General features: G+C 34.7%; 3 protein-coding genes across 3 annotated transcripts; 1 reads left to right on the top strand and 2 right to left on the bottom strand.

Annotated features, from left to right (window-relative positions):
• The first annotated feature begins 1212 nt into the window (after nt 1–1212).
• Nucleotides 1213–5608, top strand: LOC143560489 (BTB/POZ domain-containing protein At2g04740-like). Its single transcript, XM_077048782.1, has 5 exons — nt 1213–1771; nt 4075–4822; nt 4896–4932; nt 5012–5145; nt 5221–5608. Exons 1-5 carry the CDS (start codon nt 1330–1332, stop codon nt 5549–5551), a joined length of 1692 nt encoding a protein of 563 aa, XP_076904897.1. The 5' UTR covers nt 1213–1329; the 3' UTR covers nt 5552–5608.
• Nucleotides 5609–5712: 104 nt separating this feature from the next.
• On the bottom strand, nt 5713–24550 carry LOC143560494 (fimbrin-5-like). The gene is made up of 13 exons (XM_077048785.1): nt 24266–24550; nt 20548–20579; nt 8602–8773; nt 8424–8462; nt 8280–8348; nt 8085–8201; nt 7791–8002; nt 7540–7698; nt 6697–6896; nt 6468–6622; nt 6186–6282; nt 6006–6097; nt 5713–5913 (listed from the first exon to the last, which is right to left on the bottom strand). The coding sequence occupies exons 1-13, from the start codon at nt 24548–24550 to the stop codon at nt 5713–5715; spliced, it is 1830 nt and encodes a 609-aa protein (XP_076904900.1).
• On the bottom strand, nt 14190–16054 carry LOC143560474 (fasciclin-like arabinogalactan protein 7). The gene is made up of 2 exons (XM_077048768.1): nt 15880–16054; nt 14190–14876 (listed from the first exon to the last, which is right to left on the bottom strand). Exons 1-2 carry the CDS (start codon nt 16023–16025, stop codon nt 14237–14239), a joined length of 786 nt encoding a protein of 261 aa, XP_076904883.1. The 5' UTR covers nt 16026–16054; the 3' UTR covers nt 14190–14236.
• Nucleotides 24551–24959: the final 409 nt, after the last annotated feature.

Genomic DNA, 24959 nt, shown 5'->3' with positions numbered 1-24959 from the left:
AGTGATAAAATTAAGGATCTGCTGCACCTGAATCGAAGGTTGATTGGAAGCAAAAGTTGGAGGCTTTTTTAGGGTTTTCTAAAACTCCTCGGAGTGGCCGTGGAGGAGTTGAGACTGAATGAAAGATGGGAGAAATGATGGAGGAAAATGGGAGAAATGAAATCAGAGAAATCCAATTCTCCGCTTTTTTTAGAGAAACAAAATCAGAGAAATGGAAATGGTTTATTTCCATTTCTCACCTCTTTCTTTCATAAACAAACAAGATAATTCTTTCCAATTCCATTTCTCACCCCTCAATTCCCTCTACCAAACACCCCCTAATAAGTTATTGTGAAAAAAGAATCAAGTCTACATCATTAATTTGTCAATATAAAGCTTTAAATTTGTACGGTTACTTGCACGTATAAGTTGCAATAACTACACATGTATAACTGTGCAAGCTATGTATAAAAAGTAGACTATTTCATTTATATTCTTTTTTTTCTCTTTTTAAAATTTTCATATATAATAATTGAATAATCTCAATAAAATTCATGTCATAATCATCCATTGGTCAACAAGCTTTAGCTCTACTAGCGAGATTAATAAACACTTTTATGTTTCGATACAACAAGATTTTATTTTGTAACAAGTAGCTTTGAGGTTGATAATTGGTCAAAACCAAGACTGAATTAACGACTTAAAAATACTTAAATTAAAGAATAAACACTTAAAAGATTTAAAAAGTAATCAACTAATAAAAAAATTGATACATAAAAAAATATATAAAAGAACAAAATAAGAAGAAATAGTCACCCTCCGTCATTTGTGGAAAAGTAAAGATTTAAGCCGAAGGCAACAATGTCTCAAGTTCAAATCAGGTAGTGAGTTTTCTTGGAACAAAAGATTGTGAGTTTGAGCTGCCCAATGTGTCTACGATCGCAGGCATATGGTAGAGGTGGGCAAAAAACACTCGGTTCCGGACCCGACCCGATATCGGGCCCGGTCTTACCCGACTCGTGGGTACGAACCAAGTTTTGGTTCCTCAAAAAAATCATACCCGGACCCACCGAAAATGGTTTCGCCTCTACCAGGTCCAAACCTGATAAAAACCCGGCCCACTCAAAAACTCAACCATATCTGAAATCGGTTCCTGCCCTGCCGTTTTTTTTTTACTTTTGTTGGCCCTACCAAAACCTATAAACAATTAAAAAAAAATGAAATAATCATCATCTTCTTCTTCTTCTTCTAACCCGTCTCTCTATAACCAGTTGATAAACCCTAAACAATGAACCAACAATCTTATCTTCTTCACACCCTAAATTAATTAATTTCATAATCATAATCACCATGTCCGATTTGGACGATATTGACCTTGACCCAGAAGACTTCTTACCCTCAATCCCCTTAAAAAAGGTCCCACACGGCGACGTCTTCGAAGCCTCACGCGCCGGCGACGTTGACCGCCTAAAATACTTACTAGACTCCGGCGTTAACGTCAACACGCGTGACAATTGGGACTCTGTTGCTTTATATTACGCTTGCTTAGCTGGCCATCTTGATGCTGCCAAGATGCTGCTTGAGAGTGGTGCAATTTGCTCAGAACATACGTTTGATGGTGACAGGTGTCATTATGCTGCCTTGAATTTGAAAGTCAGGAAGCTTTTGAAGGCGTTTGAAGCCCGCCCGCCGCCGTTGGGCCCGTTGCAGTCGGCTTTGAGGGAGACTTTTATCGGGTGTGTGGCGAATAGGGCTTATTTGGAGCAGGTGGATGGGCAAGCTCAGTTTACAGGTGTGTGGTTGTGTGAAAGGATTAGAACTTTGTTGATGCTGATTCTTGATTGTTTAATCTTTATGAAATTATATAGAAAGATCAAAACTTCATTGTAGTTTATGTTGATTTATCATTTGGTAATCACTTTGTGGGCTTGTGGCGGCAATTGACTGATTTTGATTCTTGAATGTTATAATTATTACGGGTTAATCGAAAAGATTGAAACTTTATCGTGTTGGTTTGTCATTAGTTGATCACTTTGGAAATAGGAGATTAAGTTAAATTGAAAAGATCAGAACTTTATTGTTAATCATGTTGGTTTATCATTAGTTGATCACTTTGTGGCAGCTAACTGAGTGACTGACTTTGATTCTTGGTTGTTATAATCTTCACGGGCTAATCGAAAAGATCAAAATTTTATTGTTGGATTATGTTGATTTGTCATTTGTTAATCACTTTGTAAGATGAACCGATATAATATTTAGCTCGTAAAGCGTTAGACTAAGTAATTTATGTTTATAATTATGAGGGTCCAGATTGTAATATTTAGCTCTTTATAATGAGCTCCTATGTATTCTCTTTCAATCAATACAAAGTTATTGCAACCTATTGGTTCATCTTGGTATCAGAGACATCAGATAGCGGTTTGTGCAGCATGAAGTCATGGTCAGGGAGCAGGCCGGGGAGTTCGTTGAAGGTTATCGGTGGGTGGCGAGCCAACAGAGAGGATTTCAGCCCGCTGTATTCATCACGCAGACCAGAAAGTATAAGCATGATTAGATCCTTATCTTTCATGGGGTCGCCTATATTTGCCAGGGCAGAAGCGTACTCCATGACACGAGACAAATAAGCCATAAGTGTTTCATCTCCCTTCATCATGATCTGAAGCAATTGAGTTCTCAAGTTAAATTCTCTTGAGGCTGTGTGGGGTGCATAAGCCTGTTCCAAGGAAAGCCAAAGATCCCTAGCAGTTGTTCCTTGGACACGTTGAAAAGAGGCCTCGGAGATGGTGGACAGAATTAGCATTCGAACATGCGCATCATTGGCGATCCACCGAAGATAATTAGGGTTGTCAGTGGCGGAGGATTCTCCTTCTTTGGTCGGTTCAATAGGAATTGTCGGGTCTGGACAGGGAATCGTCCCATTGACATAATCGAATAGATGATTTGTTATCAGAAAGGGTTCAAGCATTGCTTTCCAATACCCGTAGTTGGTAGGGGTAAGGGTAAAAGGGAATTTGTGGCTGTTATGGCCGGTTTTCTCAGCAGAAGAGAAGGGTTGTAGGGCTGCCATGGGTAGATCAGAAAAAAAAAATTGGCCAGACAAGGAGGGCTGGTGATGGTTGGGATGCCCTTGGCTCTGGATACCAAGACGAACGATAGGTTGCAATAACTTTGTATTGATTGAAAGAGAATACATAGGAGCTCATTATAAAGAGCTAAATATTACAATCTGGACCCTCTAGAATTATAAACATAAATTACTTAGTCTAACATTGTAGCAGCTAATTGGAAGATTGTGATTCTTGATTGTTATAATCTTCACGAATTAATTGAAAAGATTGAAAATCATTTTGTGGCAGCTGATTGACTGTTTTTAATTCTTGAATGTTATAATCTTCACGAAATAATAAAAAGATTAGAACTTTGTTGTGAACATGCTGTCACTTATCATTAACTAATTGACTGATTTTGATTCTTGATCGTTATAATCTTCATGAAATTATATAGAAAGATAAAATCTTTATTGTAATTTATGTTGATTTATCATTTGTTAATCACTTTGTGGACTTGTGGCGGCTAATTGACTGATTTTGATTGTTGAGTGTTATAATCTTTATGGGTTAATCGAAAAGATTGAAACTTTATTGATAATCGTGCTGGTTTATTATTAGCTGATCACTTTGTGGTAGCTAATTGACTGATGTTGATTCTTGATCGTTATTATCTTCACGGGTTGATAAAAAGATCAGAACTTTATTGTTAATCATGCTGATTTGTCGTTAGTTAGTCACTTTGTGGCTGCTAATTGAGTGATTATGAGTCTTGATTGTTACAATCTTCAAGGGTTAATAAAAAAGATCAGAACTTTATTGTTAATCATGTTGATTTGCCATTAGGTAATCACTTCGTGGCTGCATTGACTGATGAATTAAAAAGGTCAAAACTTTATTGCTAGTCGTGTTGATTTATCAAGTAATCATTTCGTGGCAGCTGAATGACTTATTCTGATTTTTGAACTTATAATCTTTTACTTTTAAGGATTAATCTTAACTAGTTTACTGGATGCTCTTTATATCTGATAAGACTGGGGATGAACAGGTAACGTGTCTAATGGAGGAACCAGTCCTAGCTATTTCCCTCCAGATGTTATATTTTGTCTCCATGGTAGACCAATTGAAGCTCATAGAGTGATCTTAAGTGCACGGTCGCCCTACTTTAAGAAAAAGTTTGAAACCGATTGGAGGGATCGTAACAAAATAAGATTCTCGAGAGAAAAGTTATCTTATCCTGCATTTTACAGCTTTGTTCACTTCTTTTACTCCGATAGACTCGAGATTGCTGTTGATGACATGGAAGATCTTGTTAGAATTTGCAAAGTTTGCAAGTGTGAATCGTTGCAAAAAGTTATAGAAAAAGAAGTGAGACATCAAAAATATGCAGATTATAAATCGTTACAGGATATAGATAATTCCCAAAGACGGTATATTTTACAGGGTAGTTCTTTACCTGAAGATGATTGTCTTCCTGCTGCTTTATCGCGTGTTCTTGAGATATCTCTTAATAATTCAATTCAAGAGGAAAAAGATGATGATCTTGTGACACAATTTGGTTCGGTGAAAATAAGTGGTTTTGAAGATGATCTTGCGGATGTTAATATAAAAGTTGAAGATAAGGTTTTTCGTTGTCATCAAGTTATTTTGGCTTCAAGATCTGAATACTTTAAAACTAGGTTATCGCGTATGGAGGATTTTCTTGAAGGGAATGATGGGCTACATGATTACAATCTTCCACTTGTTAAGGAACATGATCTTAGCATGGAAGCTTTTGAGAAAATGATTGAGTACATGTAAGCTGCTTGATTTGATAGTGTTTTGATTTACTAAACAAGGTGGCATGATTATACTTTTGCTTCTCTATAGGTACACTGATGGTTTGAAGGATATCAACCCCGAACAGGTATGCTACATTAATCTTTATAAATTTTTATAAGCCAAAAATGTCATAAAATGTAATTTTTAAAACTTAAAATGTGCAGGCTGAAGAAATGTTTGATGCTGCATCAAGATATTTATTATTTCCACTTAAACGTGCAGTAGCTGACGCGTTACTACCTCATCTACAAATGGTCCCTCCTTCACGATTATGTCACTGGTTGATATTATCAGACATGTATGTTACCAACATTAATTCTTTAAAGGTTAAATCATACATTATATTTTACAAAAATTCATTTTGTTTTTGTAGGTACGGTGTGTCGAAGATTCGAGAATATTGCCTAGATATGATAGCCTGCAACTTTGAGGCATTTGCAGAAACCAAGGAATTCAGAGCAATGCTTTTAACATTGCCACCGCCATCTGGCGACTCATCACTTCGTACCACTGTTCCAAATGCTCCTGGTGCTGAGATGAAGATGACCGATGGGAATGTTCTAGATGATTTGCGTGAGAAGTGGTTGGAAGTTGAAGCGGGAGAACTTGATAAACGAGATGAAAGCGCGTTACTTTTTGATAAACGTCTTGAAATGCTTATGTTGGTTGCACAACAAGAACAATCTGTGACTGATTATGAGTAATCATGTTCTTTAAAATGTGAGCATATGTTAGATTTTTATCACTTCATCAATAATACAGCAATTTGGCAAATTCGTTTTTATTTCATGATATATACACTGTTAACTTGAGTAAAGTTTACATGTATTCACAAAATTTACTTATTATACTTATGATTTCATAGTCATTCATTTTCAACTGTTTCATCTTTTTCGCTGGTCCCACCATCTTCACTAGCAGCTTCATCCATGGCTGCACTCGGTTCTTCAAGTGGCTGGTCTTCTTCAGGCGGTGGTCTATCTTCTTCTTCTTCAGTTTTAGCTTTCTGCAACAAACTCCAGTACATGATGCTTGCTGTCAATATCAGGATCATCTTTGGGTTGACCTGTGGTCAACAAACATTTGAACTTCAATTCACTGCTGCTTAAATAAAAGGTCAGTTATTTTCAAGATTTTAAAAAGGTGTAAACTTTATACCTCAAGAATGTCTTCAGGCAATAAGAAGATGGAGCACCCGAGTTTTCTTGCAACACTAATTATATACGTCGCGTTTAACTTCTTATCCTCCTCTGTGATTTCAAGAACCGTTATAAAAATGTCAACTTTTATCAAGTTTAAAGATTTACTTGTTAAAATGATAAAAATTTGAAACTTTACCTGACTCGCCCTTAGCAACAAGACCCCAGTTTACAACCCTTTTTTCCACTGCACTAAGAAGCTCAAGGAAGAAAATACCGTCCGATAGTCGTTTATCCTAAGTAATTAAAAAAAAAATATAAAACAAGATTTAGGATTAATTATTTTTGTCTGATCAAAGTTTTGAGTAATCATCTTTTTTTTTCACTCATGATAAATTAACTTTTCAAGATTTCAATTTGAGGCATTTCTTACCTAGTTTGCTAAACATGACAATAAAAGTCAACATGGTCAAACTTATACCTTAAAGCTTTCCATTTGTCTTTTTCCTGACTGTTTGACTTTATTGTTTGCCCATCGAAGGATATCAGCATCAGTTATTTCTTTTCCTTGACCATGAGTTCTTAAATTTTTGAGAAGTTGAAGCATGCTAAATCTCATTAACTGCCATAAGAAAGCTAGTAACAAAACCTAACAAAGTTAGTAACTTTGTTAAAAAATAGAATAATTTAATAAATAACATATTTATTACCTATTATAAGCTTCTTGTTTCCTGAAACAATATCAGCTCCAGCAACATTTACAAGTGAAAAGTTTAATTGTTTCCCAATCCTTACAACTTGATTACAATTCTCAACTTTTCTAAAAGGCATCTTTATTGGAGGTTTTGTTGCTTGCCTCCACATAACCGACCCCGGTGCGAGTTTGTCAAGAACTTCTAGGAGAACCCATCTAAATGCAAAAAATAAAAAAAAAAAAATAAGGTGGGTGCTAAACTGGTCTTGTACGTGGGTTGGCGGGTCCAACCTGAAGATCATGTCAAACATATGAACCCGAACACGACACGAATATTTGAGGGGTGACACGAACACGACGACATGTTTAGCCGAACGTGTTCGTGGGTCCATCCCAAAACTGACCGAACTCGTTTATATAGAACCCAAACCTGTGGATTTCGTACATGGTTCGTGTCGTGTTAGAAATTAGCACCCCTACTTACCGTTAGATGTGTTCGCGGATTTAAAGCTTGAGTTCGGATCGTTTATTATTTATTAACTAATTTATATTCATTCTATAGCATTTTTGTATATTAAATTAATAATAATATTTATATATAACATAATAACTATTATATAGGTATTTTTATCATAATTTTGTATATAATAAATACTATTATATTAGTACACTTTTAGAACATTAAATAAAAATTATATAAATAATAGGCTCGTGAGCCATCTCGAGCTTTTAACGAGCAGATCTCAATTAGCTAACGGGCCAGTTTGGCTCGTTTACACCCCCTGCTTACCGTTGTCATACAAACGCGCTCTTTTTCTTCTTTTCTTTTCTTTTTTTTTTTTAATAAAATTAAGCTCACCCGTTTCTGACATCCTCCCACACATTATTAACATGTGTTTCAACTCCAACACTGTTAATCCACATTCTGAAACATCTTTCTTCTCTTGATGTGGTTTCATCATCAGTCATCATCTCCGCAAGAGACGAGGTTTTTGTTTTATCTATAGTAAGCCCATTCCTGTTATTCAAATTACACATATTATATCATATGATCCATAACTTAATATTTTATCTGTATTTATACACTTGAGAACAAGTAACAAGATTCACCTATGTTGAAATATTTGCGCAACGAATGCAAGATTTAAATTTGTGGACCCCTCAACAATGTCCTTAGATGTAACATATCTTTTACAATCCAATTTCTCTGCTTGTTCAATAATCAACTTTGCTCTTTCTGTCGGATCTTTTGTTTCCAATGTTTTAGTGGTACCGTGTTCAGGGGCAAGAACATTAAGCAAATGCGCGTACGCCTCACCATCCTACATGCGGTTTTAGATGAATCAACTAAAGGTGTGTAAAGAGCTAAAGGCATCATTTTTCATATTAATCACAAACACATACCTTGAGATCTGTTGAAAAGTTTGTAACTTCTTTTTTGTAGCCTGCTTTCTTTAACTGAAAGTTCATCCATTTAAGAAGAACTTTTTCTGGTGCCAAACCCATGAGTTCTTCGGCTTCCTGTAATTTAACATCATGTTTAAGATGTAAATCATGCGTATAAAACTATAAATTAAAAGAAAAAAAATAGTATGTAACCTTGCTATCTTCAACCATAGACACGAGCTCAGGGGTTTTTTTGAGATCAACATATGATAGAAGTTGTATCTGACAGCGATGACGGTTAGAAATATATCAATACAAGACTTGATTAACTTGACAACAATAAGCTCATAAATTTACCTTAACTATCTGGGATATCAACCCAAGTAATAGATGAGGCTGCAAACATGAAGCAAAAACAAGTTGGTACATAACTTGAGTAATATATGAACAAAAAAGGTTTTGACCCTTGACCCGTTACCCAACCCACCCATCCAACCCGCCCATTTGTGATGACAATGGCATCTTCTCAACTTACTCTTCCTTCAGCCAAATCCTGTGTGCCAATGTTAACCACAGTGCAGCCTATAGCCTTTGCAGAGTTAAGACAAAGAGTGTGATTCTCATTTCTTTCCCATGGATTAAGAACCTTTTTCGTGTTGATCGCTCGCTCGTCTATTGTACCGGGGACCGCAATATTAATCAGCTTACTACACAAAATGTGGTTACAAGTATCAGTTAACATAACTTTTGTTAAATAAACGAATATGTAATCGAACATTTGAGTTGCTAATAATAATTAATACCATAAAAGAACTCCGTCTTTAGCAAGATCAAACAAAGCATTGGTGGCGGGGTCTAAAGGAAGAAACTGCTTCAAAAACTTATCTTCTCCAAGATAGTTGTTAATATGAGAAACATATGAAGCCTTTTCGGTCTCGCTAATGCTGTGACGAAGGGTAGTTGTTGATGATTTCACAAACGATGAAGTCGTTCTGAATGTTTTTGAAGTTGCCCCCATTTTCGCGCTTGCTCGAGATTGTAAATTCAGATATACCTGTAATTAGACATGTAAACGAACCATTCTTGAAGCATTCAGCAGTTGGTTTTTGTTCGTTTATTTAATAAACGAACGAACATTGAACAAAAACTTTTGTTCATTTAGTTAAATGAACGAACATGAACACATGTCTCGCTTGTGCATTCATGTTTGTGAACGTTCGTTTAGGTTTGTTCATTCACGTTTGTTAATATATTCATTTAAACTTTTTGTGGCTATTAATATAATATAGCTTCTGTCTGTTTACGTTCGTTCGTTTAAACTTTTTGGCCATTATAAATTTCATTAGTTTATAACTTTTTAAGCACAACACAATGTTGTTCACATTTACATATAATTGGTTTTAGATCAGTTATGCTTGTCATCTATAACCAGTTATGAATTTATGATCGTTCGTGAAACGGGCGTTTATGCTATTAATAGATGAACATAAACGAGCACGAGCAAGAAAGACCGTTTGCGTTAATGCGTGTTTTCAATCGTTTGTTCGGTTAAAGTTAAACGAACAAACACGAACATGCTCCATTCATGTATTTGCTTCGTTTACAAGCCTACTTGTAATCATAAGCTCAAATTTTTTTTCTTTTCATTACTTAAAAGAAATATAAGGGTGTACGTTTGGCATTGCGTATAATTTCAAAACGCAACGCAAACACCCTTAAACGAACTATAGTTGTTAAACTCACCCGAAGGAAGGCCTCAAAATCCAACTCTTTAGCCAAGATAGAATACGAGTCGCTTAAAATTCGGGTGACTTCATCCTGGCTTGATACCTCATTAAAGGGCTTTAGTTTTGCCAAAACGGACGGCAAATCTTGTATTGTGACTGTACCAGATTCATTTCTTGCTGCAACAAACTATACGGGAATCAATTAAATTTTACAATTTTATTTTAAAAAATATATGGAGAAATATATATAATAGGAATGTGATTATTGCATACTTTGGTCCTGAGTTTACGAAGCTCCACTTGAGTGAATTGGCTTTGCAGCCATTGATCATTCACAAAGACACCTTCGAAAGTTGACATATTTCACTCGGGTTGAGCAAATCTTGAAACATACATATAAACCAAAATTAAAGAATGAGAATAAGCCAGATGAGATAATGCATGAAGATAATAATAAATCAAAGAACAATAATATGATTGTATTCGTCAAGAAAGAAAGAAAGGCAGGCATGCATTTGGAAATTGAGTACGTACGTACCATGAGATTAAGAAAACAGAAAGCAAAAGCTTAACAAGATTGATCATGGATCAATGACCCATGTCAGACAAGTGGAAGAATTGACGTACGTAGGGTTGTGAATGGAGGGAAAATCGGATTGCCTATTGGACCTCCGTAAACTTTGCCCAAACATATTACAAAATTATTTATTCCCCATGGAGATTTAGTTTTGTTTGTTTAATCCTAACACGTGGGAATAAGATACGACTTTTTTAAAGATGATTATACGTCAAATATTTTTAAGAGAATTTTAGCAAAACTTTTCAAGCACATACAAGCAATACTACTTTATGTCGCGTAGTGAATAAATGAACAAAGATTTGATTGATTACAAGACTTCAAATTAGAGCGAGCATGACAATCAAGTGTGCTCTCATATTATATATGAGCGAAGTTGTATGCAGGGCCGTCTCCGAGGATTTAATTATTTAGATACCTTGGCCAAGCCGAAATAAAATGATCCATAGCCTTAACGAGTAACGAAATATATAAGCTAATATTTTAAAGGAAGGCTTAATGTTATAACAATAAACATAGAAAAATATATTATTAAAATCAAATACCGTAATAACTAACGATTAACCAATGATTTGTGAAACTCTCCTAACATTGAAAAAAAATAGCTTAGTCCTAGGTGGCTAGCTTGGTCAACCGTGAAGGAGCCTAGTGGTTAACAACTAACCAACATTGGTAGCTGGCTGAGTTGGTCGTTGTTTAGCATTTGCAAAGAAGGAATGAACCAAAGAGAAATTTCAATTAACTGCTATTTCTTTTATTTTGCATTGGGTTTTAATTTAATTTTTTTAGTTTTAGTTTGGGCCTAATAATTTAAACTTGATTAAATGGATTATGGATAAAAAGAATTTTAGGTCCAATAATTATAAGATGGTAAAGAACAATTCATATTTTATAAGTTTTATATTTTTAAATGTATATATAAAAACTATAGATACAAAAAGTTTTGGCCCCTAAAAATTACGTGCCCCGCCGACGGTCCAACCGGCACTAACCTCTAGCCTGCCCTGGTAGTATGTGCAACTGAACGATCCACTTATGTCGACAGACCTTGTTGGTCACCTTGTTGGTCTTCTAGTATAAGCAATTACAACAAAAAGTTTGAAGGATTGAGAACTGAAAGAGTCGTGGCAGACAGTGTTGTAGTAATCACTAGTTGCTAGTCGGGCGGTGAGGTGGGGACTAGCAATTAGTCAGAATTTTTCCCTCATTGTTGCATGTAGATTTCATTTTGTTTTTTAAATCCTAACACGTGGGTATATGATGATTTTTTTTTAAATCATGCGTCAAATGTAAAATAGTTTAAGAGAGTTTTAGTGAAAAGAAAGTGTCTTTTCAATCATGCATCATTAATAATACTATATGTCATGTAGTGAAAAAATGAACAAAGATTTGGTTGATTACCTATAAGACTTCAAATTAGTGCATTGAACGACAATGAACTGTGTTCTCATGTTATAAATGAGCGTAGTATGCACAACTGAACGATCCACTGATGTCGACTGACTTTGATGGTCTTTTGGTATAAGCAATTACAACAGAAAATTCGAGCAATTGATAACCGAGGGACTTGTGACCGGTAATAAAGATTTAGACTCACGATTGTACTAGAATCGAACATAATCAAACTATAAAAACATTGTGCACCTTGAGCCCCAAGCACCATCTTATTATTATTTTTAATAGTCAACCCCACTCTTCTTACAAGTTTACCTATCTTCGTATATCGGTATATGTACTAAGACTAATTGAAGAATATTATATCGAAAATATATTTAATATATATATATATATAGGGTAAGGATCCAAAGAGAATCATTGACAAATTGAGAACTTTGAGAATCATTTTGGACCACTAAAAAAACCATCTAAAAAATATTAAAAAAATTATAAAACAAACCAAACCGAAAATTTTAAAAAAGTAAAAAAACCAAAATTCTTATATTTCATTCCGGTTTTATTAAAAAAAACCAAAATTGTTTTTTTCTTTTTAATTTGTATTATACCTAAACACATATCTATACTTTCATTTAATCTTTAGTTACGTAATATACACATATGTACATTATCATTTACCTTAAATTATACATTTGTGTATAGGAAAAAACATGTGTGTACATATTATACATATATGTATAATAAAAAAACATATTTTTTTTCTTTTTAATTCGTATTATACCTATACACATATGTATGCTTTCATTTAATCTCTAGTTATGTAATGTACACATATGTACATTATCATTTACCTTAAATTATACATATGTGTATAGGAAAAAACATGTATGTACATATATGTACATATATGTATATGTATAATTTAGCTAAACCGAGAATTTTTTTTATGTTTTTTTTAGAAACCGGAATAATAAATAAGAACTTTGGTTTTTTTACTTTTTTTATTTTTGTGTTTTATGATTTTTTTTTATTTTTAGGTTTTTTTGTGATCCAAAATGGTTCTCATAGTTTTCAATTTCCAAAAAGTTCTCACATGATCCTGTATATATACATATATATATATATATATACATATATATATATACATATATATATATATATGTGCAAATATGACATATATCACATGATTTGAAACTCGTAATTTATACAAGTGTATATACCCTGAATTATATGATACATGACACTGATATCTTACATATCAACACAAACTCGTAGCTAAATGTCAAATCAAAGTCATATTTGGTACCAACATGTTAACACGTAGGGGCGAACTCTATGGATGATGGATCACAGTCGGGATGGGTGATATGGTAGACTAGTACTGACGTGAACACAATCATCCATTGGTATCGAGAACATTTCGTCCGATTAGGGAAACCTTCCCCATCATTCCGTGTTAAATTTGGTCTCATGCGTGTTTATTTCCTCTTTACACCGCATGCATCCATTTCTTTTATCATTTATTCAATTTATTGTTACATGATAACTCAGTAATTTTAAGAATCTACAATCAATCCATCCTCAGTTTAAACATAGTCAAATGGAGTCAACTTTAGAACGTCAAACCATCAATCTATTCTACAGAATAAAGTAGTATATTGCTTAAAATTTCATATTGTAATATGAGCAAATTCATGCTATATATTTTCTTTCATACTCAAAAACTTTTTTTGAAAAAAATCGAAGTCAAATTAACAGTCAATTTTACTTGAAAAGTAACACAGGGAGACAAAATTCTTGAGATCTAATAGCACTATCTTTTTTTCTTTACGAATCTGAGCGACGCACATCTAAATCTCAGTGGGTCGTGAGAGCAAGTACTCTGCTACTTACAATACACAGTCGCGTATTTAACTTTAATAATTCTGTAAATCTCAGTGGATCTGAGCGACGCACATCTAAATCTCAGTGGATCGTGAGAGCAAGTTACTCTGCTACTTACAATACAAAGTCGCGTATTTAACTTTAATAATTCTGTAAATGTTTTGCAAGATTAATCATGGATTCCACAAGAGTACTTTAATATGCATCAACACCCTCCTATCACATATTCACAAGAAGCAAAACCACCCCAATCACGACAAACACTCTCACCCCCAACTTCAGCACCACCCCAGCTCCAGCACCAGACTACATCAACCTCATCGACCTCGTCTCGTCGCCGACCCATTCTCCACATTCCTTAAAACTCCTCGAACAAACTAAAGTCATTAATGGCAAACTTTACATAATAGCAATCAAGTTTAAAAAAAAAAAAACTTTCTAGCAAAAATAAAACCATAAATCCTTTTTAGTAGAGAACATAACAATAAATATATAACAAAAATACCTCAAATGCTCATACAGAGTTCAATATCAATCAATGAAATACATACATAAATAGGATATCAAAAGAATGGCTGTTCTTCATCTTACAACACCACCACAAAGCCACCGGAAACAACCACAACCATCAAACACCTCCACACACTCCACCAACTAATCCGGTGAGAAGCCGAAGGAGCCGATGCCTTCGCAGCCGGGCCTTTACCAGCATCAGCATCAGGTGCATCCGCCACCGGAGCTACATCGGGAACCGGCGCAGGTGCCGGTGCTGGCACTGGAGCAGGAATATCAGTCCCGAAAATTGCTTCCGGAAGCAACACTTTATTCACCTGGTAAATCGCAACTGGGTCGGTCGAATGCACGCTGCTGCTGACCACCGTGTTCGTCCAACCGGACCCAATGTGCACGGTGCCGGAGTCGTCGGTGAAGTTCAAAGTGTAGGTACCTCCGGCGAGTGTGTTAACCGGTCCGGCACTGCTGAGGTTTTTGAAGTCTGAGAGTGAGTAGTAATGTGGGAGCGCGTGGAAGAGACACAGTTGTTTGAGTTCGTCGGCGGTGAGGTTTGAGAGTGATGGCTTCTTTAAGGAAGTGAAAGCTTTGTCTTTGGGTACAAAAAGTGTGATGCCTTCTCCAGTGTTGTTGGCTTGGTTTTGTAGTGTTTCGATGACTTTTGTTTGTTCGAGGAGTTTAAGGAAGTTTGAGAAGGGGCCGGCGACGGAGAGGAGCAGTGGCGGATCCAGGAATTTTTTTAGGTGGTGCACTAGTATTAAATGATTCAATTTCATGGAATCGGGTATAAAATTTTCGGGTCGGTTTGACGATTCGGGTCGGTTCATTACATAATAATGCTTTACGATTGGTTTAATTTGCTAATTATAATCTAAAATTTAACAAATAACTTAACAATTAATAATTGAATCTATACAATTAACAATATCAAGAACAATTAACAAATGAATCTAAAGTCACCATCACGGTCGGAGGATTCGAGGATGAGTAACAACGAACAAGTCTGGAATAAGGTGGCTGGGGAAAAGCATGAGCCCGCGACGCACGGAGGTGGTTGGCATAGACTTCTAAGTAGATGGCCTATCTAATTTCATCTTTTTGGCTTGGGTAATAATACTATCTTGTTTCTTAATACCTCAAAATTTGTTGACCACGAAGGGCAGGTGCTGCCATGTCATCATCTTCCAAAGCATGAAGAAGAGTTGGGACAATTTCGGCAATTGCTTGTTTTCCGGCACTCTACAAATATTTAAATAAAACATTTCAAAATAATATACGAAACACTATTTGTTTATAAAAGCACTTGGACCTAAATGGTAAGAGTACCTTATACAGAGTACCGAATGAAACACCAGCAGCTTCATGAAACTCAACCATGCTATATCAGAAATTAATGTAACACAAAACATATAATAAAAACCAAACAGATGTTATAATTAACAAAATAATTAGAAAGGCCAAAATGTGCCTATCACAAAGAGTTACGGATTAGGAAAAATAATCCATAAAACTGCTTTATCATGGAATCAAACTCGTGACCTTGAGCTTAGAAGAACAACATCTTGCCAACCAGACCATCATTTCAATTGTTAATAGGGTGGTTCCCTCTTAATTTATAAGGTGGTTCCTCTAGTATCTTCTATATATCCGTACACTATTATTTCGAAACTCGGGCGAGGAACCACCCTTTTCTTCATTAGATCCGCCCATGGAGAGGAGTTCGGTGAGGTTGACATAGTCCGGTGCCGGAGCTGGTGCTGGAGTTGGGGGTAAGATGGTTGGTGGTGATTTGGGTAGTGTTTCTGATTGTGAGTATGTGAACATGAGTACGGTGAAACATATGAAAAGAATCTTGGTGGAACCCATGGTTAATCCTGCAAAGTGTTTACAGAACTGTTAAAATTAAATACAAGACGAGGTATTGTAAGTGACAGAGTCGCCTTGCTGTCATGATCCAATGAGATTCAGCATGCCGCTCAAGTTCATATAGAAAGATAGTGCTATTAGATCTCAAGGGTTAACAATTTTGTCTCCATGTTTGACTTTTTTAAGTCAAGTTTACTGTTTTTTTACTTGGTAGTTGTTCGAAACTAGTTTGAGTATAAAAGATTAATAAATAGCATGGATTTGTTCATAATAGGAAAATTACAATGTGAGTTTATTAGGCAATAACTACAAGATCTTGTGAAAAAGATTTATGGTTTGACTTTCTAAAGTTGACTCCGTTTGAGTATGTTTAAATGGAGGATAGATTGTTTGAGAGGTGTGGAATTACTAAATTACCCTGTAACAAAAAAAGATTTTACCAAGAAACAAGGAGATAAACCTAGAGATAATGTTATATATATAAAGCATTGATATAAAATCAAAGATCTAAGAAATTAAAGAGATCTAAAACACTATCTTGATACAACAAATAAATCAAGTGAAACAAGAATATAGTAGCAAATTAAATTATAAAGATCAGAGAGTAGGTAAAGTGTGCAATGTGTTTCATAAAGGTTAACATACATATACAGATCTAGATCTGTTCTTCAAGAAAAAGCAATAACTAGTAACAAAAAACAAAACCCATTTCAATTATGCAAACAAGAAGGTAATGTAATCATCAAGATTGATAATATTATTGAATTGCAGAGATAAAAGACTGACCTTTGCAGTGAGAGAGAGAAAGAGAAGCTACAATGGAGAGTGGAATGTATGAGAGAGTATAAATAAGAGTGTTTAAGTGAAAATAATATTATATTAATATTTTTAAGAGTGGTGACTGGTGGTATAGACCGGAAGGGTGAGATTTAAGTGTTGGTACCAAGTCAAAGAGCAAGCAACAATATTGTGGCTTGGGTTGAATGTTTCATAATCATCGTCATCATCTTAATCAGTAAATTCCATCGATAGCAAATCTATGATAGGGTCTCAGGAGGGTAAGATGTAGACAGCCTTACCTCTATCCCGAAGGGATAGAGAGGCTGTTTCCGGTGAGACCCCCGGCTCGATAGTAGTTTTGCATCAAGCATTGGATATAAGACACATAACACTCAACCACCGGGACATCGGCCGATTGGTACGTGTACCCTTGTCTTTCGGCTATCAGCGCCACCACATGATGCCTGATTAACCTTCCGCCACTTTTAACGTTACTTTCACGATATTAGTAAAATAACGTCAAAATTAGTGCAATTTCATTTTTGCCCACCCGAGGGTTCACACAGATAGGGTTGAATGTTTAATCTTCATAAATGTATGTATAATATCTTCATTTAAAGAATAAATTGCATGTTTAAAGACAACATAAAGGCTTGTGATGTATAATTTTAATTACATTATTAAAAAAAATCTAAGATACGTAACTCAGAATTTAAACTTGATTTAAAAAGAAAACGAGTTTTAATATGTAATTCGATGCCGAACAGATATGCAGAACCTGATTGTAGTAAGAAGCCGGGCTTTATTACATTTAAAAATAATAATTTATAAAAATTTGATAAGTAATCAAGTCCTGTTACATCTGAATATAAGGAAAAAATAATTTATTATTTAAAATATAATAGAATCTCATGTTTTACAAACAAAGTAATTCTTATTACATTTAAAATCTTAATTTATTTTAATTCGTTATTAAAAAAATAGAGCTTGGTTTTATTAAGAGACAAGAGTTCAGTCACCCCTGCTGGTTAAAACTTAGTGTGATTTTTACGTAAAAAATAGAGTTTTAGTAAATTAAAATGATGCCGGATGAAATATTCAAAAGTTATAATTATTAAAGTATTAAAGTATTTCAACTTGATATATTTTTACATTATTTCTTCATTGTTTTATATCGATACATGCTCATATTTGCAAACTTAAGCTATAATTAATATTTCTATTATCCAATGCCATTAATGTAAATAGTCACCATTACACCAACTGATAATTGCTAAAAGTCGAAAAAAAAAATAACGAACTATCAAGTAAAGGAATATGATGTTGCACCTCAACGACTCAACGAGTGTGACATTTTTTGTTTTATTTCTTAAAAAACTTAGAACCCTGACAAACCAACTCTAACCACCACATGTGACATGTTAAATCGTCTTAGACCCGTTACGTGAAAGATCACTTAATCTTGAACGTAAGTGATCCTTTCTTGTTCAAGCCATATAGTGACATTGTGCTTGTTTTTGTCTACGTGTGTTTTATGATCTCTTACAAATTGTCGTAACTTTTTAAGTTTTAAATTAGTAAAACGCACAGGGTAATGCACTCATCCTACATGTCATGGTCCAAATAATCGTTCTGTTTGGTACATACAAATAATTAATTTGGACTCGTGATATTTGTGGGCATTAAATAGAATTTAATTCTTTATTGTGTTAATATTAATGAGGATGTATGTATGTATCTTGGTTGCTCTCCTCAAGGTGGGATTCTCAATCAAACGAATCTACTTATTAAAACGGAAATAAAACAAATAGTCTTAATTTCAAGTGTCCGATCTTGCACTCTACCGTCTACCCTACCACCGTCACAAGCCATATAATATTGTTAATATTTTCAAACGTATACAAGTTGAAATAAAACGAACCTAAGATAACTCAAGTTTGCTTTCTAAGATAGAACATAGTTTGTGAACGTTATTTTCCATCTGGAACATACTTCACCATTTTTACTGTATATGAATTGTATAGATGGCATAGTGTGTCAGGAGACTCTGGCCGGTAAAATGTGCGCCTTGTATAGGCTTGCATGAATCATACATGCACCCCATACAAATTAATGCGCCTACACGAGTGATATATGGCATCAGTACTAGTGATCTATACAACTAATATAGATCTATACGAGTCGTATAGGCCTGAGGTTTTATACGAGACATTGGGGTCTATAGTCTATATGTCTCGTATAGTCGTAGGTAAAAAAAATGGGGTTGTCACCTAAGTATCTATACGTCTCGTATAGGCTTATATGAGCCGTATAAGTCCTAACAGACCAGTGTATGAAAAATACAGCTCCATATAAATTTTTTTGGGTTCGTTAAACTTGCTTTTGAACTTTAAACAAGGCCACATGACTCTTTTTCTGGTAAAATGTTACGCTACTTGCTTATGACTTTTGAGGTTCCAAGTTTAAATCTTATTTGAATAGTTCATATAAATTGCGGAGAATATCAATAAAAAATTGACAGATAAAATATATTCTTACAAATATTTAAAGGGAATGCATGTTTGACTTCATGTTAATTAAAAGATTATTATGAGAAAAAGAAATCGAGATCTGAGAAGGTAAACATGTGCAAATCATTAAAACCTTGGGGGTCAAATAGTAGTAAAACATAAGTACGATTCAGAATTCGAATTTAATAAAAGCATGTGACCATTTTTATATCTCAAGAACCAAACATGTTGGCGGCAGGACAGGACTGCAAGAGCCAAGAGGAACCCATTTCCTCGTGAATCGATTAAACAATCTTTTTCCCCTTCAAAAGCAATATAAAACTTGATAATAACAATCTATCAAGAGTTCACAAGTGAAAAATAGTAGGTTTTTAGTTCCTTAGCAATAAAGGACTAGACGGGGTGCCTACACGATGTAGCGGGTGTTTGAAAACAAACCCGGGTAATCACGTAATTAACAATAATTTGGTGTTCATTGTTTGGTTTGAACCCTTAAAACCGCTTTAACCAGTCATTTGTTAGGGTTCATGGTTGGTTTTTCTTTAACTTTTGGTTTTGTTTTTTTATGGTTCAGTTTCGATTTTTAATGACAAAAAATTGTTACCAATGGTTTGACTCAAAGCTTTAACTTAAACACATTCAAAACCGAACCGAAGGGCAAACACCCATACGTAGCATGCTATATTTTTAAGTTGAAAAAGACTACAACAATATTATACTCAAATTAAATAAAATAAAATGTTCGTTTTTTATAGTGCAACTTTTTAAAAAAATATATTAACATATCAAAAGTTATGGCAATTTAAAAATCATAGGTGAGAAGTTGTTAAAAGTTAAAATAAAACATAAAATATAGTTGGTGCCTTGCGCATTGGAGGAAGAGATACCCCCTCTCCACTTCATTCTATGGCGCGACAAGTCTTTAAATTCGTTAGCAACATAATATTGAACGTTAATTCCTCATTCGTGTCATCGAGAATGACCTCCATGCTTGTATGTGAGTTGGAAGCTAATGTGATGTAGTCCTTCGAAGTTGAAGTCTTCGTCCCTTTTGATTGAACTGATCCGTTTTGCCCATTTTTGGCTTCATTCCACACATGCTCGTGCTTAAAAAAACGGATTTCATCTCTTCGTGCACTGCTTTTTATCATGGGTCATGACTTGATCATCATACACCACCCTCTTTTCTTGTCACGCCAGTTGCGGTTGAAAAACACAGTAAACTTGTTAACCATAAAAGAACTCCATCTTTAGCAAGATCAAGTCATGTTATATATTTTTAGTTAGAAAAAAACTATAACAATAACATACTCAAATTAAAAAGAATAAAATGTTCGTTTTTTATAGTTCAACTTTTTTTAAAAATATATTAGCGTATCAAAAGTTATGGCCGACTAAAAATCATTGGTAAGAAGTCGTTTAAAAGTTAAAAGAAAAAGTAATATATAGTTAAGGATGAGGAGGCAAACTTGCAACTATTTTTTTAATTTAACTAAAGTTAAAGGTGAGAATTATAAATATATAAAATGAACATGAGATATTTTTACTTGAAAGACTATATTACCCTTTTTCAACATGTATTATAGTTGTGCATTGTGTTAAATATTTTGTAAATTACTTAAAAATGAAATGTCTTAATTTGCAGATCACTCCTATCATAAATAGTATAGATATAGATTAGTGGGAGTTTGGTGTAGGAAATGGGTCACGATAGTATTTAACTATATTAATAAAACTAATAAAATTTTTTAAACAGTTTGGAAACGTGCAAAACACCCTTTCGCGGGCACCATGATTGGGGCCAATGTGGCATTTTCTATAGCGTCCTTGGCACCTTGTGCATTGGAATGGTATCTTGTGGCCTATAAATAGATACCCCCTCTCCACCTCATTCTATGGCACGGCAAGTCTCTAATTTCATTGGCAACATTGAACGTTAGTTCCTCATTCGTGTCCTTGAGATTGACCTTAATGCTTGTATGTGTGTCAGAAGCTAATGTGATGTAGTCCTTCGAAGTTGAAGTCTTCGTCCTTTTTTATTGAACTGACCCGTTTTGCCCATTTTTGGCTCCATTCCACACACACTCGTACTTAAAAAACAGATTTCATCTCTTCGTGCACTGCTTTTTATCATAGGCCATGACTTGATCATCATATCACCCTTTTCTCGTCACGTTAGTTGTGGTTGAAAAACACAGTAAACTTGTTAAATGTGCCTTCCATTATATGACAATGTGACTTTAAATTTTCAGCGGATCGAAGGCTCTCTCTGTTGGAGGTAATTCCCTAACCGAATTATGGGTCGGGAAGGTGGGGCCGGTTCGAGCTAATGGATCGATCTCATTAATTAATTAATTATTATAATTAGAGATAATTATCTATTTTATTTATTAGATAGAGATGAAATTTTATTTAATAGATAAATAGGAGTTTGTGTTTTACTCTAATTGTAATCGAGCCTCTATATAAACCCAAAGAATTCATGTAAGGGTTATTGGAGAATTGATCAAGTTTTGAGTTATTTTCTTGATTAATAAAATTGGTGAGTTGTGCCAAAATATTCTCCGGTGTTTAATTCGATCCGGGCCATTACTCTCCGATTTCGTGCAAATATACTTATAGGCACGAGCCTAGAAATCGATGTTTTTTGGCTGCTTCTGGTGTTCGAGTCGACATAGGTGTGAATGTATGCATAGGCTAGAAGTACTGCTTCATCAACGCTCCATATATGTATTACGACTATTGCCTTAGAAGATTCTCGACATTAGGTTTCCCCTTACTTTCTACTCACATGAGCAACTGGGACTGTGTTCACGGCGATTGAGTAGATGGGGATGATGGATGTAGTGCGTTCGGATTAAAGCCGATGATGGATGTAGTGCGTTCGGATTAAAGCCGGGATGAAATCATGGTGGAAATTGGAAACTGAACTTGTTGAAAATTTGGTACATTTTTTACATTTTGAAAATCCTGCAACCCCTAGTTCTGGTGTTGGAAGGGTGGATAACCGGGGTGTTAAAATTGAGCAAGAACCCATGTTTGGAGTTGGGCATTGTCTAGAGTTTGAAGTCAGGATGAGTTGGCTCGGGTATGGAGTTGCGGCATGATGTAAAAGTTATTGAAACAAAGTATTATCATTCTTTTTTTTTTTTGTGTTTGAAAGTGTGTTATTAAGAGAATTGTTGAGAGATGTAGGTATGAAGTATGAATGTATGTGTATGTTAATTTATATAATTTAATTTGAAATATTTTTTAAAAAAAAAGCCATATAACCATTGGTTTTATTTACAAAAAACCTTTTTGACTTATTTTTAACAAATGCAAGGAGCCATTGATGGGAATATGGGACCCACCACTTATGTCCACTACCTCGTCCAACTATCTAGACTCGAGTCCCGTACTTTCACCCCACATCAATGGTGGTCCATTTGCCTTGGGTTCGTCCCATGGCAACTAGATCCGGACAGGGGTGAATAACCATCATTATGGGTGCTCTTAAGATCAAAGAGAAACGGATATAACATTATTACAAGTTGGAAGGTGTAGAGTACACCGTTGTACAAAACTATGCTCAATCGGTGGCTCCAGGGGGCAAAACCTGTTAGCGACCAAGGGGTTGAAGGGGGAAATGTCCCTGACAGGGTTCACGCTGGGTTTAGAATTATTTATAAATCGGAGGTTGCTTCATATTTGCATAGTTAGTGAAAAGTTAAAATGAAAAATGTATAATGGTCAACAGCCTTAAGTCAAATACACAAGTATAGATGCAGGGTTAAGTATTGGAGTCACCCTTCCTATATATCAATGCTCAATTACCTAAAGGGCTTTCTTTCTGAGATAAATGATTGTACTTTAAAGTTACTTTAGTTGCATGTTGTCTTTCCTTTAGTGATAATAACATTCACAGGTTCTTTCTTTTGTTCTACCAAACAGGAGATACTAAAATAGACACAAGTATGATAACTATTAGTTTTATAACTTTGTTTTGTCATAAGCATCTGACAGCCAATGAGATATATAAAGCAGTCTTAAGCTTAAACAGGTAGTTAGTTATCTGTCTAATCAGACATCACATTATAAGCTAATCACTTTCCCTTCCCATTCGCCTTTTACTAGCTATGCCACTCTTTAGATGTAGATTACCGCAACTCGTGTATGTCGTTTTATTTGATTTTTAATAATTGATTCTAGAAAGCATTCACTTTAAACATTGCATCTAAGAAGAAGCATTGGTTTGTCAACTGCTCATAACTGCTATGTATGAACCGTGTTTATGATTTCAGCTATATATACATATACATATACATTTATTATAATAAATGCAAAAATATATCTAAACTTTTAGTTTTTGTAGGGTAGTAAGTGGCTTTCTTTCATTTTCAATTTACCTTTAACTTTGAGTGTATTACTTTCACTTTTTAAAGAATGTCTATGCTGACAGATTGTACTATCATTTGGTATGCTTTACCAAGATGCTGAATACAACTTCTTACAATCATGCACTAGGTCTGAATCTAGATCAAATATAGTAATATGCTTGATTGAGTCGCATAGATATCACTAGCATCATCCCAAAATAGTCCCCGGCCGAGCCTTTAGACTTTTAAGAGTCAAAAGGAACGCGTTTAAATTCAAATTTAGTAACAACCATTTCGGTTTTATACAAACTATAACAAGATATTTTCAGCACAATAAACTGATCAAAAAGAAAAAAGAAAAAACATGCTGAAATTAATAATACATATATACATGCTATAAATGATATATGGCTCAACCCCAATTTTTATGTATTGATCACTGTATATTTTATCTAATCTACTACATGAGATGATGGATCGATAGAAATATAAGAATATACCGACGTAAATATATCTCATAATACCGGTACTAAAGTGATCATCACTACTTAAAACTTCACATCAAGATAGCATAACGCATGCTATCACTAACCATAAGATGATTCACCTCTGATACGCGTGTGCGATCACCCGAAACCCATACGCCATCAGTGGTACCATTTATATGTGGATGAGAAGATATGCATGAGACAAGTGAGAGTGGAGCTTTAACTATACTGTGTATAAGAGAAAACCCGTTTCGCCCTTGCCTTGTATGGTGAGCTATAATTGGAAACTCAGTTCCATTTCCTTCTCCTAGCATGTTTTCATCAACCACTTTATGACTTTTCCTCATGTTTTCAATGTTCTGCCTCATGGCCGCCAGTATCCGCCTCATCTCCGCCAGTGTGAGGAGCGTTTTTCTTTGATTTTAAATTTAAAGAAACTATACACTGCCTCTTTTGGTTATGTAGGAATGAATGCAAGAGAAAAGGGCTTAAAAAGGAGTCCTTTCTATAATGGCATGTTGATAGTGGTGGAGTTAGTGGTAGTACTTATCACAAAAATGTTTATGGAAGTGCTTTTTTTAAGGACTCACTTTGGTTTTTTTTTATTTTTATTTATGGTATTTTGTGGGGTCACTTATAAGCTAGGTTAACTAAAACTTTACAACAATATTATAAAAAAAAAACTAAAATTTCTTGGTTTAAGCAGAAAGAAGTTGAAACATAAACAAGATCTTGATTCGGTATGAAGTACAGTTGAATCTTATCATACCATCTTGTTTTCTGACTTATCTAAACAGT

This window comes from Bidens hawaiensis, unplaced genomic scaffold (genome assembly GCF_021521415.1).
Source record: "Bidens hawaiensis isolate Kalapana, Puna unplaced genomic scaffold, B.hawaiensis_p1.1 tig00020341_1, whole genome shotgun sequence".
Taxonomy (NCBI): Eukaryota; Viridiplantae; Streptophyta; class Magnoliopsida; order Asterales; family Asteraceae; genus Bidens; species Bidens hawaiensis.
Note: the sequence above shows the minus strand (reverse complement) of the source record. Positions and strands in the feature narration are given on the sequence as shown.

Excerpts from the sequence above, each read along its gene's own strand:
- LOC143560489 (XM_077048782.1), top strand. The coding sequence starts at position 1,330 with ATGTCCGATTTGGACGATATTGACCTTGACCCAGAAGACTTCTTACCC. Across the intron at positions 4,823-4,895 it reads GAGAAAATGATTGAGTACAT|GTACACTGATGGTTTGAAGG; the intron begins GTAAGCTGCTTG and ends GCTTCTCTATAG. Across the intron at positions 4,933-5,011 it reads AGGATATCAACCCCGAACAG|GCTGAAGAAATGTTTGATGC; the intron begins GTATGCTACATT and ends TAAAATGTGCAG.
- LOC143560494 (XM_077048785.1), bottom strand. The coding sequence starts at position 24,550 with ATGAGGCGGATACTGGCGGCCATGAGGCAGAACATTGAAAACATGAGG. Across the intron at positions 20,580-24,265 it reads CAGAGGTGAATCATCTTATG|CTTGATCTTGCTAAAGATGG; the intron begins GTTAGTGATAGC and ends TATATAACATGA. Across the intron at positions 8,774-20,547 it reads AAAGATGGAGTTCTTTTATG|TAAGCTGATTAATATTGCGG; the intron begins GTTAACAAGTTT and ends CATTTTGTGTAG.
- LOC143560474 (XM_077048768.1), bottom strand. The coding sequence starts at position 16,025 with ATGGGTTCCACCAAGATTCTTTTCATATGTTTCACCGTACTCATGTTC. Across the intron at positions 14,877-15,879 it reads GACTATGTCAACCTCACCGA|GCTCCTCTCCGTCGCCGGCC; the intron begins ACTCCTCTCCAT and ends GGATCCGCCACT.